Source organism: Diabrotica undecimpunctata, chromosome 1 (assembly GCF_040954645.1).
Source record: "Diabrotica undecimpunctata isolate CICGRU chromosome 1, icDiaUnde3, whole genome shotgun sequence".
Lineage (NCBI taxonomy): Eukaryota > Metazoa > Arthropoda > Insecta > Coleoptera > Chrysomelidae > Diabrotica > Diabrotica undecimpunctata.
The window spans coordinates 126,682,671-126,704,925 of record NC_092803.1 but is presented as its reverse complement, the minus strand read 5'-3'; the positions used below and the strand labels follow the sequence as shown (position 1 = coordinate 126,704,925).

Below are 22,255 nucleotides of genomic sequence, written 5' to 3'. Positions count from 1 at the left end.
TAAACCGAATAATATGTTAAACAACGATTGAATGAAAATTCCAGAAGAATAAATTTATATCTTGTCGATGAACATAACTTAAGAACTATTACATTATAGAATGATAGAACTTAAAATTCCGACAATGAAATCAAACGTCAGCCATTAGACAAAAAAAGTTGTATTTTTATTGGGAATAAGCCACAATTTTACTTTAAAATAAGTTTAATATGACGTTTCGATTTCCACTTCGGAAAACACTTCGTGACAAGTAAAATTGTGGCATATTCCTAATAAAAATAGTAAATGTAAGATTCGTGCATTTACAAAAATTAATAAAATCGAGAAGCTATAAAAGGAATGTACCTATATTAGATAAAATACGCGGGGATACCACCTTAAAACATGCTGTCGCTTTATGTTTTTTTTATTTTCAAAAGGTTTTTGAGTACCAGAGTTAATAGTAGTACGCTCAAAGCTCAAAGGATAACACTCTAAAAATTAAGTTCTGTGGTCGATATTACAACATAGCAACTATTATTGAAAATAAAAGCAAAACCGCATTTAAGATTAAGAAAATTGGCGATTTTATTTAACCCTTACCCAATGTAAACTCTTTAGGCTTCCAACCCAATGTAAACTCTTTAGGCTTCCAACCCAAACACTCACACTATAATATGATACCGATTCAATCAGTAAATGGTTTCGTTTCTGAGAAGTGTCTATAAATTTAATAGAAATGTTTTGATACACGCGAATTGAAATGTTAATTAATAAATATTTAGGAAGTACAAAATCGGAAACGTGTTTTTCTTAAACGAAAGCCGTTGTTTATATTAACTAAATAATGGTCAAGGTAAAAGTATTTTTGATATCAATATTAGTCTTATAATATACTTGGGCATGTCTATAAGGTTTTTAACAGGATCATGTTTTTCATAATACAAATATTTACTTAGAATACTGAATTTAAACGAGCAGGTGAAAATAACTAGACTAACACAAGAGATTATTTTGAAACTTAGATAAACAACTTTTAAAAAATGCGTTAACACAATATGAGACAAGAGATTGTCTTATAAAAAAATACTCAATCGACAAAAGAATGAACATTGATTTGGTTCTAAATTAATTTTATAATGCATCGTTCCTTGATTCCAGGTAATCAACTCAAAAGTTGTTTACTTTGTCCTTGTAATGATATCTATTTTGTTTTACTTTCTGCAACATATCCATATTTTTTTTCTTGACTTCGTCATTCTCGACTTCGGTATTCATGTTACCACATCTGAAATAAATTTTCTTTTTATTTTAGACTTTTTTTTAAATTTATATGGCTTTTTTGTGTATATTTCATGCTGTTTTCAAGTGAAATTTTATGCTTTTTAAGCGCGTATTTTAACTTTTTTGTTCTTTTTGATCAGGATTCGGAATTCCGGAATTTTCTTACTTCATAATGAAGATTTCAAAACATTCTGATGACAGACCAGGTTAAGAAGTATTAATAAATACTTCTATAAATATAAAAAATTATTTACTTTTTCCTTTTTTTAAATCGGGATATTTTAGGTATTTGATTCAATAAAAGTATATTTTCATTCTTTAAAAAAGAAATTTACGTCTGAAATAAAGAAATTATAAAAACAGATCATGTTGAATTAAAATATTCGAAATTATTCTTTATGAAGAAACACCTGAATGCTTAGTTTTATATATTCTAAAATCAAATTTTTTTTTAAAGTACACTAAAAATTTCTAAGCCCGTGTTAAAACCGAAAAAAATACTGATAAACAAATTGGGTATAATCCTCGTTACATAAAACAAATTCCATATTAGTATAGACACACTGTGTATAAAGGGGTTGTCTTTGGAGCTTTAAATACTGCACATTTGAAAACAAAACATCCACATTTGTGTAATATTGTTAACAAGCTGTCCAAGTGTTTAATTTGAGAAGTATTTTCAGAACGCAGGTATTCGTATAAATTAACCGTAAATCACTTTTGTTACATACACGAAAGGAAATTTTATCACATCATCATCAATATCGCGAAAGCAAAAAATGTACGCCGTCTAACTCACGTAAAAAGTAACTGGACCAAAAAAAGAAACGACGGCGGCAGGCTGACCTGTCCGATGCTTATCAAGGACGGCCCTGCTACTTATAGTATAATACCATTACATTTACCTTAAACTAAACAAATATAGCGTTTAGATGCTTCTGTAAATATACAGGATTAGAGATGCAAACATATGTGATTTTCATTAACTTGTTTTTTTTTTTCTGCTCGATCAGGTGGTACGAGGTCGAATCGAAAATTCCGATTTAACCGGTTGCTTGGAAGGAATGTGGGAAAATATACACGGGACACTTGAAGATGAGCTAAAGTTGCAGTTAAATTCAATTAGAATGGCAAACAACGTCAAGAATAAACACTATTCTCCTATTATTAAAAGAGATGTGGAGAATTGTGCACAATGAACACTCTTAAGAGGTATAAAGCAAGTCAAATTAAATCCGAGTGGCAAAAAATTTTGAAGAACCTAGAAACAGCGTCTTTAAAAAAATTATTATTCTTCTTCTTACGTTAGAGAAAACGAAGCCCAACTTTCGTATCATCTCGTAGACGGTTGTCCAAGCTGTAGAGGTGTGTTCGGGCGTTGTTCTTTGTCAATTTTGACTAACCGATGGTCTGGCATTCTGTTAACATGGTATCTCTTTTGATAAATGTATAACCAAGTTGTTTTAGGTTATGTTTTCAAAATTGATGGATTGACATGTTTGGCCTCGATCTTATAGGCAACATCATGCTGATGGTCGAAAAAAAATCTGAGGATGGTGTTTTTACCACAGAAATATCAAATTCTGTTTTGTGTGTGTTTTTTTTGCGTTTCATTTTTGTGTTATATGTTATGTTATAACGTTATACGTAAATTGTGTAACGTATGTTTGTGTTAGATTGTTAGCAGCACTGTGTCAGATTATCGTGTATTGTGGGTTGCATGTATTGTGTATAAATTGTAGGTGTGATATTTCTCTGACTTCCTATTACTCAGCTATTATTGGGATATTCTTCTTTTAGTATTGGCAACATAAAGCATTGCAGTGTTTATGTGTGAAAAAATTATTAGTTTTACTATCGTATTCCAGTACACTTCAGTATGCGACGCCCGTTTAGAAATTAGGTTACATAACACGTAGGTAAAATAATACTCAATCATTATGAAACTCTTTATATACCATCAATAACTACTAAAAAATAATCTAATAACGGAAATAACTATCGCTATCACTATCTCTATAGTTTCTAATAGTGTAAGACAATGTTTTGCGAGTTTTATTCATACGACTTATTTGAATAAATTCGGCATCCCGAATTATTAATTTGGTGTTACCAAGTTTTAGTATAGAGAACACCATCCCTCTGTTTGTAAAATATGGGCCGAAGAAAACCATTTCAAATGTTACAATACTTTGCACCATTAATGGTGCCATTATCTAAACAGAGAGGTATAGAACCAAGCTGAGATATTGCTCCCCAAACGGTTATTTTAGTGGAAAATTTGGTAGTATAAAAGGTCAAGTTTTTACTTTATAGCAGTTTTACAACAACAGTTAACAAAAACTGTTCTTCGTTGAATTTAGAGATGTGACATTGCAGTGATATTTTTTGTTTCCTTGATATGTGGCCTTGTCTTCTCAGTCACATGTGAACAATTTCTGAACATCATTTTCTTCCTCGTTGTTTTTCAAATTGGTTGGCTAATTTTCGAAATCCTAGGCGTGGATTTTGCTTGTGTATAGGCGTGTCAATAGGCCACTTTAGCATATTTCTGCGAATATCGATATCAATTGTATCCTTTTTATTATCAACTTCTTCAATTTCTTCAAAGTATAGTCAAATACAATGTTTTTATCGTTTCAAACACCTTTTTTTATTCCATACTTTATTTTTTCTACTTGTGACCTTACTTCACAAACCTTAAGCCCGTATCGATCTGAGACTAGTTTGAATTATCCAGACTTAGTTTGAATTCGCACTAACTCAACACCGGACAGACTGGATGGGAAAGTTGTTATCCCCGACACGGCACATCCCAATGTCTAATAGGAAACGTTTTATAGGTATATAGGACCATGGGCGTGAGTAAGTAAGGTGGAACCAAATAAACACCTGCGGAACATGACATAGGAACTGCAACTATGCCATTAACTGTAGATTATACACTATGTTCAATGGGCAAATCACCAGAAAGTCGCAACACAACTGACTAACCAAGGTCAGATTTGTTCTGTGACTACTGCGCTCCCCAATCCCGAGGTATAACATCGGGGGTATAAGACCCGGGGGTGTATGACACAAGGGTAAAAGTGTTGTCCAAGCGAGTTGACGGACTCTGGGGGATTAGAGATTAGCCTTGGTACGTTATGGGCACACTTGTCTTGCCTGGCAGCATTTCGTTACTTGAATTAGAAATTAGTCACTTTTCTAAATTCATAAAAAATGTAGAGGGAAGGAGCAGCGAAGTGAATATGATCGCAGACTCTGTGCCTGTACGAATCTTCAGCACAGTAATGCAGTTTCCGTATAACTTACTGTTGCTATGGGAGAGTTCGATCTCACTTTGATAAAACAGCCTTGAATATACGAAAATCAGATAAGACCCATCGGTTGCTGACGGAGAACTCATTTATAGCAGGTCTGTCGAAGTCTCGGAGAAAAAAAAGTTGGTTTAAAATCGACAATATTTCAGTTTGTTGTCATATGGTGTTTTGGCCATAGGCTATTATCGACACAAACAACTTCATGCATTACATTTCTCTTGAATGTTTAAAACATATATTAAAAATGGGAAAAATTCAAAATTTCGAATATTTTTTAATTTTTAAACGGACACATAACCATAACGAAAATCATAACATATTTGATGAAAATAGTATATAAAAAGTTCTCAATCTCAATCTCAATCAAATATCCTAGAAAATACAAAGTTGTTCTTTGAGGTGAGAAAGATAAAAGCAAAATTCATTAATTAAAACCAACAAACATTTTTATAAACATTATGATTATCCGAATACCATAAATATTTTTGTATCGAACATACAAAGGGATTAATATTCACTACACTGATAAAATATTAAGACTGATATCCTTAGGAGCTGTCTGCATGTTGTTTTTAAAACACGCTTTGATCTTATTTTTAATACTCTGTAAACATATATGTATATTAAAAGATAGAACACGTGTTGAAGAAGGAGAAGATCATATATGTTAAAGTTGAAATTGGTATAAACAAACAAAAATGTACCTACACCTAAAAGAACTAGAGAAATTTAGTCTACGGATGTTCAAAGCCAAAGTAGTCAAAAGATTTAATATCATGCTTTTTCATGCAAAGATACTTTGACATTAATCAATAAGAAAAATATATGTTAATGAGCAGGATAATAGGATGAGCAGGCATTTATATTGAAACCAGAAACTCAAAACATAGAGACGGAATTACCCGAAAAATTAAAATACTAAGAGGAGTCTAGACAAGGCTTTGTACTGTCTCGTCTACTATTTCTAATGTATATAAGAAAGTCACATTCTAGAAAGATATACTTGAACACACTGATAAAGTATAAAGAGTAATTACCGCAACGTAACCAGTTTTCCTAAAAAAATAAGTAATAACATTTTTCTTATATCCCTCGCCCGGACTCTTTTTGTTGTGTTATTTACTTTTAAATACCCAAATTGTGGTTAGAGGGTATATTTCTCAATAGTTTTTTCATCATTTGTAATAAAGTTGAAGTGTCTAAAAGATCCATTGCCATGCCAGCAACATAAATTTGCATATTACTATCCCATCTGCTTTTGTCTTTTAGACAACAAAGCATCAACGAGACCATAAACTTCATCCCTTCCAACAGTTTTTTGTTTACAGATGATCTAATACCCATTCGTTATCAAGATTACTAGAGTTCTAACGGTATTACAGAGTGTAAAGTCTAAATATGAATCATCATGGTTAGTTCCGTTTTTGATCTATGTGAGTAACCGCCATAATGGAACAAATTATTGATTTATGGGTGATCAGAGGGTTTCTGCCTATCTCATACCAAGGGAAGAGACACTTTGAATCGAGACATCGCGATGTAAGCATCGCTTCTAGTTTGACCAGGACGTATGCGTCCCTTGCGTCGCGACGTGCAGGTGCTGCTCTTCTACTCCTTGCTACAATTAATACACCATATTTAAAAGGTAAGTTTTTCTTTGTACAGATAACATCAATGAGTTAGGCCAAGTATTTTGTTATTTTTAAATTAATTGCTAATTTATTTACAATCAAAATATTGCATTTTTTGTTATTATTCTAATCATTTAACCAGCGACCTCAGTAAGTTTTACACAAAACAGTAAGATTCGTCAAAAACAACAAGGATCGGATTTTACTCGACTAAAATAACAATAGTTAAACAAATAGCTTAGAAGAAATAACAAAAACTTTATGAACGACGTCACTTCGAGTGAGCTAATCATAAAGAACACAATCAATAAGATGGTATAAATATAAAATGGCCTGAAATTCACCGCAGCAATACATGAGATTCTAAACTGCCAAGGTAAAGCAATATGAGAAAAGATAAAGAAAACAGATCTAAAGCAGTAACAAAAAATATGCAGTAATAAAATCACAATTTTGGACTAGTTTTTAAAACAGAAGAAAAAGCATTCCATATTAGCAAGCCCTAACGCGAACGAATTAAAAGGCGTTGATATATTCATAAACAATGGCTGATGGCGATTACACTAAACATAATTCACAATATGTATAATTTTGAATACATAGTTACTCCTATAGTTCTGTTCTTACACGAGTCCATAATTATTGGTAACAGCATTTTAGATGACTGATTCTCAAATTGCAAAAGTAACTTAAAAAAAATGCATTAAAAAGTAGTATTCGCAAAATATTTGTGGTTAGTATTCACAAAATATTTATAAAGAGATCGTTGCGTTCATTAGTTTCCATATAGTTTTCAGTATTCTACAAAATATCAGTAAAATAGAGTTGTTCCATTAAAAATCCCACATAAAGTTGCAACAGAACAATCAACTATTTCAAAGATCTGCATAAAACTGCAGAAATAATTATAGCAAATAAATAAAAAGTAATGTTTCGGCTTACTAACCTTAACGTTTAATGGTTGGTTAATTAGCGTCGAATAGAATGTAAATAGAACAAGTAGGCAAGGCTGAAAATGTCGCACTTCCACTGTTTCATTTTTGAGCGAGCACGATGAATGCAAAGGTACGCATTACACGAATATAGACCGAGAGCTCGTGAATAATTTTTTAAAATAAGACATGGACCACTGACGAAGCTAACTTTCAAGCATAGCTTTAACAGTACATAAAAGTTGATAAGACATGTTTTATTTCATTTTGCTTTGTATTTTTATGAGAGCCTAATATATAACAACAATTCATACAAATGGAGATAAAACAAAAAGCGAGAACGATGGAGGTATAACAGTTGTTCTAATCGCTCAAATAGAACCGCTAGGATATGTTCTAAAGAAACTGTCTCATATAGAAACATCACTAAATGAAGACTCTATAATATATTCATAACAAAGAAAAAACGCGCAAGAGGCATGAATAGCGCGTAATCCTCTTTCCGACAGTATCATTGGTCGAAGCATGGTAAAATACCGGCAGATAGAGTAGGAGACGAGTTCTAGCTCCTAAAGACGTTCGAAATCAGGATCTGTTCACGTGTATTTATTGGGGCACGCTTTTTCCTGGCTGTGAATAAACAGACAATGGATACCTTAAATTTTGCATAAGCAAAGTCGTGTTGCCCAAATTGTGTATAAGGATATTAATAATTTATACAACATTTATGGATTGAGGAGTACTAATTCCAAGTTGTGATAAGGAGCGTTGTCAACAACTACACTTGTGAGCAAAAAAATTGACTCAAAAGTAAAATAAGTTATATATTTTGACTACGCTGTATGTATGGCCAGTGTATATCCACATATACGTCAAATTAAAAGTAAAATATCGTGAACAGAAGTAATTTTTATTGTTATGACACCAATATTGGCAAAGTTAGTAAGTAAAGAACATAACAAAAATAACTTAATATTGTATGTGAAAATACATGTTATGTAATCAAAGTCATTATGTAATGAATATAAAAGTAAATTAAGACAACAAATCAAAATTAATACTGAGTATTTCGTCCTCTGCACCTCTGCTCTGTATTACACTTTCTATGCGATTTCTTAACGACCTTAAAGTTTCTGACTGATTCCTGGGAATCGCTAATCGCTTCCCACTCTTCATCTAATGAAGTTTTTAGCTCCGCCAATGTCGCTGGTACTGGATTACGGACCCGAACCCTACGTTTAATCCCATAGATGCTCGATGGGATTCATATTCGGACTCAATGGAGGCAAATTCATTGATGTTATATTGGTTTTGACCAGGTAATCTTTCGCAATACGCACTGTGTGATATCGAGCGTTATCATGGCATTAGCATGAAGCCGTCGCCTATGTAGCCGGCCGGCGTAAGGAACAACATGGTCTTGGAGAATATTCGTAATGTAACGATCCGCTGTCAAACCTCCTCCACGACCACCACCGGGCACGAACACAAAGTCTGTTTTTCGTTCTAAAGATATACCCCAAAACATACACGAACCACCTCCATAGCTCACTGTTACGACACTGCAGCACTGGGCAAATCGTTCTCCAGGCCTCCGATAGACGCGTCGTCTTCTGTGATTGTTATACAACCACAGTCGACTCTCATCAGAGAATAAAACTCTGCTCTATTGGCCAAGGTCCCAATTAACGTGTTCTCGGGCAAACTGAAGTCTAACTTGTTTCTGACGTGCGTTCAATTTGGGCCCTCTGTTAGTTCGTCTTGGAGTCAAAATGGCAGCCTTAAGTCTTCTCCTTACTGTTTACTGAGTGACGGTGACACCTCGTACATTCCTCAAGGATTGTTGAAGCTCAACTCCTGTCGCGGGCCGATTCCGCAAGGCACTCAGAACAATGACTGTCGTTACACGTCGCCGTCCCGAACCTGGTCGTCGACTGTAGCTACCTGTCTCCTGGTATTGACCGGCGACAGCCCTCTCGTAATAATGCAATTATCTGGGCCGCCTTCACTGGTAAAGTATACATTTGTAAAATATTAACTTACTGTACTTTGAAATGTACACAAAAGTCAACGGTTGACAAGTGACTGAGACGACCACCGATTAATTCATAGAGATCTACATTGCATAGAACACGACCGATACAATGTTTGCTGCATTCCCTGTGCCATACAAAAGTAAACAAATTTTACAACACGGTGCCAATTTGCATAAGACAATTATTTTTTGGAAGCTCTATAATAGAAAATATTTTTTTGCATTAGTTGTTTTAATTCAAAGTAACAAAACAACTGCAATTAGAGTAAGCCTTTAAGATGGTCAATTGGGACCACAGAGGAGTAACAATAGACGGCGAAAAACTTAACCATCTCCGTTTCGCAGATGACATTGTCCTTATCATGAATAATTTAGGAGAAGCCACAGATATGTTAAATGAATTGGACTTTATATGTTCGAAGGTAGGCCTCAGAATGAACTTGACCAAAATCAAGTATATGACAAATATGGTCCCCAATAACCATTTAACTATTCAAAACAAAGTGGTAGACCTGATGATCTAGAAATCCAAAGACGAATTACTTTAGCGTGGCCAGCCTTTGAAAAACTTAGGGCCAACATACCAATTAGCCTCAAAAGAAAAGTATTTGATCAATGCGTATTACCGGTCATGACCTATGGGCGGAAACCATGACTCTAACCAAGACCACGGCTTGGAAATTGAGAGCGGTACAGAGACGAATGGAACGGCGATGCTGGGAGTGACGTTGCAGGGCCGAATAAGAAATGAAGATCTGCGAAGAAGGACGAGTATTGCTGATGTTGTGGACTCACGATGGACGAGCAAAATTACACATTGGAGCCCAAGAGCAAACAACGTAGTAGAGGAAGACTACCTACATGTTGGGACATACCAGCAAAAATTGGCAATAAAGAACACAAAATTGCAAAGAATGGCTAAGGGAGGCCCATTCCAGCAGTGGACGTGATAAATGAAGGCTGGATGATGATGATGATGATGATCATGATGAACAAAACATAAAATTACTAAGCATAAACTACAATTCATTGAGTCGATTTTTTTGCTCGCAAGTGTAATAAACTATGTGGGGGAAGATTGGGAATAAGCAGTTCCTGAAACCATTTTTTATAATTTCTAAATCGACGTAGCAACACCCGGTAATTTTCCAGATTTTAAAGTTGAACTATTTTTTATTATTTGGATTAATAAATGATGATGGTGTACCTTCATCGATGGACTTAATTTGCCTCAAAATTACTTTAGCTGTACTTAATTTAAGTCTATTAAAAGTATGTTCTCCCTTACTTCTTGTTGCATAAAATGCGCCATGATTTCCCCCTTAACTTTTTGATACAATTTTAATTTAAACTCCATTTGACGTCACTGTGATTGTTCTTTAAGAAAAATCTGTCGCAGACTATACCGACCGAGGTTTACTGATCTAGTTTGCTTCTCCTACTAAAATATTTCCGGTATTTTTTCTGTGCGTTAAGGGGACTTGCGATTGTAGGATTTTCAAAGCATTTTTGACAAAATAAAATTCAAATTCCTAGTTTTGACAAAGTATACATTATTGATACTTCGCAATTTTTATATCTAACTAGCTGCTTACTATCGCTGCCTGGTAGCACACGAAGTAGCATGCACACTTGATCCAAACATTGACACAAATTATGGTCCCATCACACTATCCTGTTTTTATTATTTTCGTAGTGTTATATATACCTACACATTCTAGCAGCAATTTTTTTAACTGACCTATACAAGACCTAGCATGTGGATAGATATCCTGTCTGTTTTCGTTTCGCCACTAGCTAATAAGTTTATTGCAGCTATAGAGCCTAGCATTAACGTATAGACTGTTAGCTCCCGAGCTATCATATATATAAAACTAATATGATAATGATTATTATAAAATTCTAAATGACCACAATAAGCTGACGTCGTGATAGCTATGGACGGATAAGGGGTTTTATCTTCAGGAAATGCTATATCTTAAAAGTGGTTTTGATTTGTTGTTATTTTTTTAAATGTTTTAATAGGCGTGATAGAATTAACATATTTTAATCATAAATAAATAAATAAATTTATACATTGACATCACAATCAATCACACAATATTGAAAAAAGCAAAGAGTAAAAGTGTTTATTATGTTCATTAAATATTTAAATGAATTTAAATTAAATATTAAATATTATTGTTTCATCATTAATAAAAAAATTTCGTTTATTATGTATGTTCATTTATTGGTACATAAAGAAAGCGAATCTAGTAGTATAAACTGAATGCTCCTTAATGATCGGTTTTAAAACCTTTTATTAAAAATGTATGGAAGTAAATCAAGCTTAAGTTTAGGATATATTTTGTTTGTTTTGAATAATCATAAAAGTGTAAAATCGGTCTAAAAATGGAGTTTCCATTCGAAGAAATGCAAAAAATAGGTTTTTTATATGACCACCAATGCTTAGAAAACATTAAAGAACAGCAAAACCAAAAAAAAGTTTGATTAATAAAAATAAATTAATTAATCGAAAAAGTAGAAAGTGACACCTAAATAGTCACTAATAGTGAGACCATTCTGTTGTCAAATCAACTTTACTCTTAGGAACAACAAAGATAAGGGTACATAAAACCATAATCCGCCCTACAAAAACGTACGGAAGCGAGAATGGACTCTCAAGCAGTGTGAAACAACAAAATTATTATTCTTAGAACCGAAGATCCTAGTGAAATCGAATAGAGAAAGACTTGTTAATGATTTTCTGAGAAATGCTCGATAGTAGAAGGTCAGTTGGTCCCCCAAGAAAAAGATGGAAGGATGCAGTAACAAACGATCTAGGTAAGATGGTAGAAATAAGAAGACAATTGCAGAAAAATGACACGAATGAGGAAATTAGTAAATGTGGCTAGAATTGCAGAGACTGAGGCATTCGTCGGGGCTGTGTAATTTCTCCATTTTTATCCAATCTTTATAAATCGAATTTTCAGGATACGGTAAATGACCGAAAAACAATATTGCAATATAAATGAGTAAATTTTAAACAAGATGCGGTTGCAAATAACACCATCTCTAAAACACATAATTTTAAAAATCTACACAGAACAACTCGAAAAGGCATTATTGCCAAAATATTGCATTATGTCCGTTCATAAATATAGAGGGGCATTTGATAAAGTATTTTCCACCTAAGAAGACCGCTTTGCAATTAAATGCTGGTAACTTTATTACTAGCGGACCAGATAAGCGGCGATATATTTTACACCACCTTTATGAATAACATTTTACTGCTCTGTTGTTTCAATCAGCACTGCTCAACACGTTATCGTTTATTGGTTTTAATATTTTATTGCAATAGTACGAGTACGGAATATTTATTTAAACAGAGAATTTATTACATGTTAATTTTTTTTAATATCTTCTGACGTATCGTATAATGTAGGTTTACCTAATAATCAATGTTACTACGTTACACAATTTTACGTTACACAATTACGATACAGTTTACAGAAACATATAACACAAAAACACAAAAAAAAACAAAATCAGAATTTGATATTCCTTGGGTAAAAACACCACTCTCAGATTTTTTCAGCCATTTACATGCTGCTGTCTACAAAATCGAGGCCTAGTATGTTAATTTTGAAATGGCACAACCTAATAACAGATAACTTTGGTTATACATCTTCCCAGAATTTTTATAATAATCTTTTTGAGAACGATTTACAGAGTAGAAGTCGAAACGTGAAACACTACTTAGTTAAAAATGTGATTTTCATTACAACCAATGAGTGTGGCTTAATCCCAGATAAACATAATATTTAAATTAGACATGCCACAAGAAAGTAGTTACAGAACCTTGATGGCATATTTTCTCCTAAACTTTGTTCATAGGCCGAGACGTTAAAAATAGTCAAGCTAATACATTAGAGAGATTTGTTACCGTTGACGACTAAAAGGTTGGTGTTTTTTAGGATTATTAATACTAAAAGAACACATTGTCTATAAGATATGCCCACCACTACTACCAAAAAAGATGTAAGGTATCATGCAAGGTAGAATTCAAGAAAGATGAAGTAATTGTACAAAAACGTTGTCGAGATCGGACAAAGCTTTTAACAAACCAGCTACATTAGCACCTCAATTATATAAACTTAACCACTAATATTTGAATACTACACATAATAAAAAGCAGAGCCTATGAAATCATAAGCAAATAACATAAGCAATGGACTGAGGTAGATTAGGATTCTGGAATTGAACCTCTTTGTATTAAAACTTATCGAAATTGTAAGTACCATTTGTAATGACACTTGCCAAGCTGTTCCCAACTGCAATTAAAGTACAACGATGTCCAAAAATGCTCTTTGATATATAAAAAGAATTCGGATGAAACATTGGTGGTATGTTTACATTACAATGTTACCATTCTGTAATCGATTTTTTAAATTCGATAAATAAAAACCTAAACACATAATTATAAACTATAAATTCTGCATCATAGTAATCTACAACTACTCAATATAATTTAAGTCATAGATAGTTCTCCCAAATTAAACTAGTCAGGAAAATCACATCCTACAGATCTATTAGCTTGCTCCCTGCTAATGCCCCCATCGAACAAGTCCACCGAGTTACAAAAAAATTATATAAATCATTTGAAGAATACTGCTCTGCTAACTTTTTAGACATCGCCCAAGCTTTCGTCAAAGTTGACACGATGAACTATTATACAAAATCGGAAAATGCTTACCGAACAATATTTTCCTTATCCTTAAATTCTACCTTCAAAATAGACATTTTCAAGAAAGGTATCAAGACAAAACCACAACTCTATACCCAATAAGGTCTGGCGTGCCCCAGGGGAGTGTACTTGGTCCGACCCTCTATATAATCTACACAGCCGATTTTCCCACTAGTAAAAATATAACAAAGATCACAAAGATCCTGTCATTGCTTCTCAAATCTTACAGACTCACTTGGATGTTATTTCTTCTTGGCTAAAAACCTGGCGAATTAAAGCAAATGAAATTAAATATATCCATGTCACCTACATCCTAAGATGTGCCTGTCCAACTGTAGCATTAAATGGTCAGTTCTTGCAACAAAAAATGCAAAATATCTGGGTTTCCATCTGGTCCTACGATTAACTTGGAGAACACATATATTTGCTAGGAGAAAGCAACTGGGCCTAAAACTTAGCAAATTGTACTAGATGTTGGGTCGTAAATCACAATTAACAGTTAGCAATGAATTGTTAATTTGCAAAGTCGTCCTAAAACCGATATAGAGTTACGGAATTCAATTGTGGGGGACAACATCTCACTCAAATATCGAAATCCTACAAATATTCCAGTCCAAAGCACTTACGATTATCGTAAACGCTCCATGGTATGTAATGTAATTAACCGTGTTATTGCTTGTGATCATAAAATAAAATATGTCAAAGAAATATCCTACTTCTCCCAGAAGTATGATGAACGCATAGAAAGTCACCCCAAAGCATTGTCTAAATCCATAATGAGACGTCCCGTCCAACGAAGGTTAAGAAGGCATCTTCCATGTAACCTGCCTGTCAGATTTTTCGAACCTTAGTACTGTTCTATAGTGTAGTAATGTGTAATAGTTTAGTTTCCCAAACACAACCTTATATAAGTTAAAGGAGTCTCCTAAATGCTTTATTACTGTCATTAACATTTGCCTATTGTAAAATTTTACATATTGCAAGTTAAATGGGATGTAAAAAAATAGATATTTCTGATTATGAAGGATATTATACTAAATTATAAAAGAAAAAATACTTACATTTCTCTTTTGATTTCATCTTCTACTACTAAATCATACATTTGGCTATTGTTGGCTGAATAGTTAACAAGAAAAAGCGCGTTCTTACCTGAAAAAAAAAAATAACAAAAAATTTATTTAATTGTACATTTCACATTCTTAGTAAATTTAATTTAAAAATTGGCAAAACAGAAGATAGCATTACAGACGCAAAGTTTGTAAAGATCTTATAACCTAGCTCTATTTAGTTATTAGTATTTAGAATTTTATTATAATTGTTTTGTATAATATGAAATTTTAACTTTAAGCCGTAGACTTTCCAGACTTAGGAACTAAATAAATAAAGTCTTGTTTAGGTTTGTGCCTCATTCTATCTTTCCAACAACCTTAAAGAAGGAGCCTTTTATACAAGTGCAAAATAACTTATTTGCCTCCTTTAAATATTCGTGAACTAATTCATAATAAAATTTACGCCATGTTTCCTTTGATCTTAGTACTCATATTATTCATTTTCTTGATATGCCTATTCTGCACTTCTACATTTTAAATAGTTTTTAAGTAAATAGCATAGACCAGGATAGCACTAGCTCAGTACAGTAAAACTACTTAATAGCTGGTAATAAAATGTCATGAAATTTTTGCCGTTTAGAGAAGTGACCGCTTTATAGAGGTTCAAAGTCAAAGTGATTATGTAAAAAAGTTATACACTACGTATATACTTACACATCCATACTTTCTGTACATTATTTACAAAATTTACAAATTTATTATTTTGGTTTTGGTTTTGTCAGTTTTATGACCTTCTTCTAAATGTGCCTATCTTCTAGAGATGTTGGCGACCACATTGACCCATCTTATTTTATTTACAGCAGCTCGAAATAAATCCGTTGACGTTAAACCAGTCCACTTCCCAAGATTAGCCAGCCAAGATATACGCTTACGTTCAGGGCGTCTCTTTGTGACCTTATTCTCACATATTAAAATGTGAGAAATATCGATGACTAAATCGCTGTTATTCTCCATTAGTAAAAAAAATTATAAATTTCTTTCAGTTTTCTTACAAACTTCACTCATATTTTCTATAATGAACGCAAAATTTCTTAATCTTGGTTTCACTCACATTCTTCATATGCAATAAGGACAGATTTGCTTCCCTTTTCAGTAAATTCCTGAATTAATTCCTGTGAAGACCTGAATCGATTGACAGATATTTTTCCAAATCTAGATTTTCTGGCATATTTTTAAGGAAGGGGATTACTGACAGTGGAATGTCTCATATTCTTCAAAAGTCTCATCTTCTTAGATTGTTTTAATAAATTCAGCTTTTTGAAAACATTTTTTATGGTCAGGTGAAACATTTCTTTACACTTTTATAATTATACTGGATGTTTGTAAAAACCAGAAGCCTATAATCAAAAATTTTTGATATCTTCTTTGAAAATTTTGTATTATCCCTTGATTCAGTGGTTGGAGTTGCGATGATGGTTGGCAGGTAGAAAAACTATTCCAACATTTTTCAATTCTATTTTGGATGGGATCTAGCGTCGTCTAAGAACAGAAGAACTTTTCTACCTTGTTTTTTTTTTATTTTTAAGTTTCTGAGCCAAAAACTCAATACTTTCTATTGTCAGCCAGACTTTTCATAAGATGACCATTCTATTGACAATTTATCTACATGTGCTCTTTTGAAACATCGTGGATTTTTGCGTTTTCTTGTGACTATTTTCTTTCTTTCCACTATTCGTATTAAAGGAATAAGTGCCGCTCGTTGTGTATCACTATTGAGGGAAGTTTTGTTTGGCATTGGCAAATAGTCAGTTCGATTTCGTCAATAATAAAAATATCTTTAGCTATAATAAAAGTCCTATGTAATTGATGCCAATTTAATTTTATATCTTTATTTACTTCGTCCACTTCAGCAGATTTACCATAAATTGTTTTAAATTTATATCGGTGTTGAGTATCAGAGGCGCGTGCAAAATTTAATTCAATTTAATTTTTCAAAGCAGTAATTTAATACGGGACGGTACTGTAAGCCGGACAGCGCATGCCTACTAGCTAATTTATGGTCAAAAATGTATTTTAGTCAGTAAGGGTGTAGATTTGTAGATACGGATAAGAGTGAAGATTAATTCATTAAAGCATTACACAGAACAGTGTGTTTACGAGTTCACTAGACAGTCTGCTTTTAGTTGATGCAAGTTGCAGGTTGTTTTACTTATGTTTGGTGATAAGATAGACATTTTTCTGTCACGTTATATTCCGCTAGATGCGAAAATGGAACCTCAAGTACACTTTTTTTTTATATTCTTGATTATTTTTAATACGATCGTGATGTAGTATTGAATTGGTTATGGAAGCCATAACATTTAAAAAAAATTAAACTAAATAAGTTTGACACTAGTGCAGTAAGTGAACTCAAAAGTTGGTGATATCAAATGGTATCACTGCGTTTTGAGACTGCGTAGTGTTTTAATGGTATGTTATTTTATAACAAACTTTTAACATTTTAGAAAAGGTTTTTCGCTTTCTAAAGCATTGGATATCATATGGGGTGATGACGAGATACCTACAGCAGAAAGGGAATTAAATTTTTGTGTAGCTGCCTGACTCCAACGTGGAAACTGACAGGGATTCGGCGGACGAAGATAAAGGACGGAGCTTTACAATCTGAATGGCAAAATTATTTTTATTTTGTGTCTTCATTAAAATTTCAATATTTTAAATTTATAGGTCGTCAGTTGCGTGCTCCAGCTGAGCTTCAATTGCTAAATAATGGTAGAATTGGGGAGTGCAACGATATCGACATAGCTAAGAAGATAGGTATGTACAAAAATATTTTCATTATGTGTTATTAAAAGTTAGTCAGATATGTTTTACGGTTTCATTTTACTTTCAGATAACTTCGGAAGACATTCGTCCAACGCATAAAAATATTATTTCGATTCCTCCCGAAGAAAAGGATTGGATTTCCGATCGTCTCTTCAAAAAATTACCAGCCAAGTGGATTTCAGACGATATTCAAGCAATGCACCGAAAATTTTCATCAACCAGTTTTTCTACGTGTAAAGATATGTCGCCGGTTGAATTATTTGAATTATTTTTTTATGAAAAAATTTTTAAATACCTCGTAGAACCTTCATTTTAAAAATGAAGCTGACCTGGAAAAAAAATCTTCAGAAATACGTTGTTTTTTCGGAATCCTTATACTTAGCGGATATAATAATTTACCAGCAACACGTCTCTACTGGGACATGAAAGATGATGATACACCCATTACAAGAAGGTAGGAGAGTCTATGAAGCGAGACAGATTCTTTAAAATTGAAAAATTCTCTAATGAACCACTTAAAGGAAAAGTGTTTGGCCAATTTTCAGTATGTCCAGAATTTATCATACGATGAATATATTATCAAATATTACGGGCGCCACGGATATAAAGAATTTATCCCAGGTAAGCCGATACGTTTTGGGTACTATAGTTGAGCCGCTGAAAAGATGGAATGATCATGTGAATGGCACGCACTCTTAAATATTACTCTTCCTATGTTATCACTTTTCCCACGTTTACACCGCTCAACAAAAACGAACTAACAATGTTGCTATAATATATTTATACCGTTTTTTAGAGGTTATTGATTTACATTAATTTTAAACATTTTCACAAAATTCACCAGCCGGCAAAAGTGAAACACAAACCATGATACATAAAACATTTAAGTTATAGTATCATAATACAAATAATGACGGTGTAAACAGTTTCCCATAAGGTCTAGTTTCGAGCGCCTGTCGATGCTTGCATTGAGTGATCATGCGACCTTGGATTCCATGTTTTCAGCGGCCAGGGTATAGGTGTGGTCGTTAAATACAAGGGATGGTAATCTAGTCAATCTTGATCTTTATCAGGGCACCGATCCTCGTGAAAACATATAGATTAGCCAGTTGGTTATATAATGCTAAAAGAGTTACCAATGCCTCAATGGCCACACATAGATAATTTATTTACTGGGATAAACTTAATAAATAATCTGATAAATAAATATTTATTGTCATTTACACAACAACACAAGCGAAAGCAATCGCTGGGGCCCGATAGAATATTTTCCAATTCCTATACTCCCGGTCTTTAGCTAAATCCATGACTTGCTCGCAATTCTTAATTCAATATTTAGTATTTTGATTTTTTATTCACACAAACGAACGCATTCAGCCGCTTGGTATATATCGGTCTTCGTCGCAAGTGAGAAATGACCGACGACCGAAAATAATAAGAGTATCGGCTGTGGTATTTTGTTTTGGTTCTATCGGCGTCGTCGACGCAACGGTTGATCAATCGATTTTTGTCACCGCACGAGAGGCCAAGTGATGGGATCATTACGAACTAGCGGGATTCGGTCGTTCACTACTTTAAAGTGAATGAATCAAAACGAACGAATCAATCGCGATTGATATAATACTACTAAAGACGCTCATCTCCGTCTTGTATGTCTTTTCACTATATTGAGCTTGTGTACAATTGTAATAAATTCGATAATTCTCCTCGTATTTAATTCTTAAACTTAACTGTATACCTGCCAACAAACAGTTAGACCGGAATTATAAAACCATTCGTAGACATGATTATAAGAAAGTTAACAAGAAAGTTTTTGACCGATATTGAGGATGAAAATTCTAGGTAGTTTTGAAACAATAATTTTGTTTGTATAACAAAAATGTTATCAAAAATTAACAAGTTATTTATCATACTGATTGTGCTTTAAGAATAACTTGATATCATAAAACTGATCGTTAAGAAGAGTTTCCACAATCGAGGAATGATCAAAATGAGTAGTTTTATTGTATTTATGTAATTCGATTCTGTATTCATCATATCGATACAGTATATGAATATATGACTAAACGTAGTGGATGTTATGTTGCAATTTCAATTCTACTTTTTAGACTTCCCTTTACATGTCTTTCGTAGTTTTGTAATAACGCTTGCTTTTAAAATTAAAACATATTCAAAAATCGTTGTTAATGAGCATATTGATCCTCAGGAATTTATTATAACGGTATGTAATTCCGAATATGTGATAATATTTGTAAATGGACTGAAAGACTTTATCAATAATATGTAAAGCTGCTTACTGCAAATAGTAATACAAACTCCTGCCTCCTTGATACTTACACACAGCATTGGCCCTAGTTAAAAGCATATTCATCTTAATAATTGGCGAAAGGGGTTGGGGTTGTGCCTGCGAACCGGACTGGAAGAATTTGAGGAGAAACCTGTCACTATCCCTGTGGAGGATCATAACCGCTTCCTCTAGAAGTAATATATGAACTGGTACTATTGGTTTGTTAGGCCGCCTTAGCTGCATACTCCCTTCTAAAATTAATCTAAAAGAAAACAAAATGTTTAGTTTATTTTTCAACAATTTGTATTAGGTTTGAGTAAATGGTTTCGTATTAAAAGACCAGAGAAATTAGCAAATCAAACCCTTTTTCGTGACCTTCTTTGATAGAGGTATCTAGCAACTGCTTTTGATAAATTTGGTGACAACAATATGTAATAAACAAAATATGCAAAAGCTTAAACGCCATTTTTAACTTAAAAAAAATTATAAACAATGTAAGATCGCTATTTAATTTTAAATACTAAAGGTGAAGACCGGTAAATTATAATGGAAAAGTGATACTAAAAAAGCATAAAAAATCTTTAAAATGAGTTTTTGTTAAGTTATTTTTGTTGATTTGTTACTTAATTATTGCAAAATTGGCTTCAAAAGTCGATTTTTTCAAAATTATTAATAACTTTTCCACAATTGCACAAAAAACTTAAATTTTGCGTGATAATAAAATTTTGAAGAAATTTTACTAACAGTTCTTGTAAAACACCAAATTGAAGAGAAAGGCGTATGTTGTAAAAAAAAACAAGTTATATCAATATTACTTGATTTTTGTTTGCATAAGTCTCGGTTTGAATCTTTAGGACAGACTGTACCTGTGGTCTATATTCATAGGTAAGTGTAAACAGTTAAACATGCTGTTTTTAAAAACAACTTATCTGACGCCAGGGTGCAGGCCTTTCCCTAAGATAAGGGTTGCATCTGGCCAAAATTAATCGCAGTCGCACTTGCTCTTGGCAATTAAAAAAAAATAAATAAAATGTCCCACGATCCTTAGAACTCCAGTTCGCCTTTTTTTATTTCTCAATTTTTATTTCAAAAACTGAATTCATAAATTTACATTTATAAAAGTGGAAAGGTTGTCATCAACGAAAATTGTAAATAAATATATACCATTTTACACCAGAAGCTTTTACTTAGTTGTAAGTTGAGATAGAGAAAGATATAGGACCGAAGGGGAGACCTATGTTCAATATTGGAATGTCTTAAGATGGAGTGGATTAGATGTCTTTGGACTGTCACTTTCGTCGCGAGATAGAGTTAGTAAACTTTGAAGATGCTAATATTCAAAATGCGAATGAATGTAAATAATGCTAATAAAATCTGAATTAACTACTGTAAATGAGTAGTTCTTGTACTGAATGGCCAAGACTGGGCAGGTTTTCGTATTTGAGTTAAATTCTAATTAAATATTAGGCAACGGATAGGAATGTAGAAAACAGGATAGCCAATTATATTATATATGCTCCTACATATAACGAATTAAGAAGGTAGGACTATTTCGTATAAATGTATATAAGTATAAAAATGCCACATGAATATAGTTTCAGAACCATACTACTGGGCAAAAAACTGATTTCTACAAACACTGAAATTTGTATAGTAATATAGTCACGAAAACACTGAAAAAAAGAACGAAAAAAAAAAATGCAGATTAAATGCATTAAAATTTTTAAAGAATGTACTGACAAAAACAGATATGTGCAGTTGCCTATTAAAATAAAATAATATTTTATTATTTACAATATTCTAGTTCCGTTAAAACAAGACAAGTGTCAGATATGTTATAGTACAATATTGTGCATAGATAGCAGCAACAAAAAGAATGGGACTAGAAGTTAACACTAGTAAGACGAAGTATGAAAGTATCAAATTATATACAAGTAGCATAACCCGAAGATCTAACGATCGAAATATATACTTTCCAAGGAGTAAGAGAATTTATATACCTAGGCTCACAAATTAATCAGAATAATGCAGTAAGTGCAGAAATTAACAGACGGATATATCTGGCAAATAGAGCCTATTATGGATTAAAAAATGGTCGGAAACATGGACGATGACAAAGAGCGATGAAGAACGTTTAAGATGCTTTGAATGTAAAATCCGCCGGCATATATATGGAGGAGTACAGA

The 22,255-nt window shown here is 33.0% G+C and overlaps 1 protein-coding gene across 8 annotated transcripts in view; it reads right to left on the bottom strand.

Annotated features, from left to right (window-relative positions):
- Positions 1 to 22,255, bottom strand: part of RhoGEF2 (Rho guanine nucleotide exchange factor 2) — a 498,291-nt gene that overhangs the window by 35,125 nt on the left and 440,911 nt on the right. For all 8 annotated transcript variants that reach the window (XM_072519486.1, XM_072519503.1, XM_072519501.1 and 5 more), the window contains 2 exons: positions 20,120 to 20,331; positions 14,972 to 15,059 (listed from right to left, as the gene is read on the bottom strand). In XM_072519486.1, the coding sequence (XP_072375587.1) occupies positions 14,972 to 15,059; positions 20,120 to 20,331 (300 nt within the window). The remainder of the gene's footprint in view (positions 1 to 14,971; positions 15,060 to 20,119; positions 20,332 to 22,255) is intronic.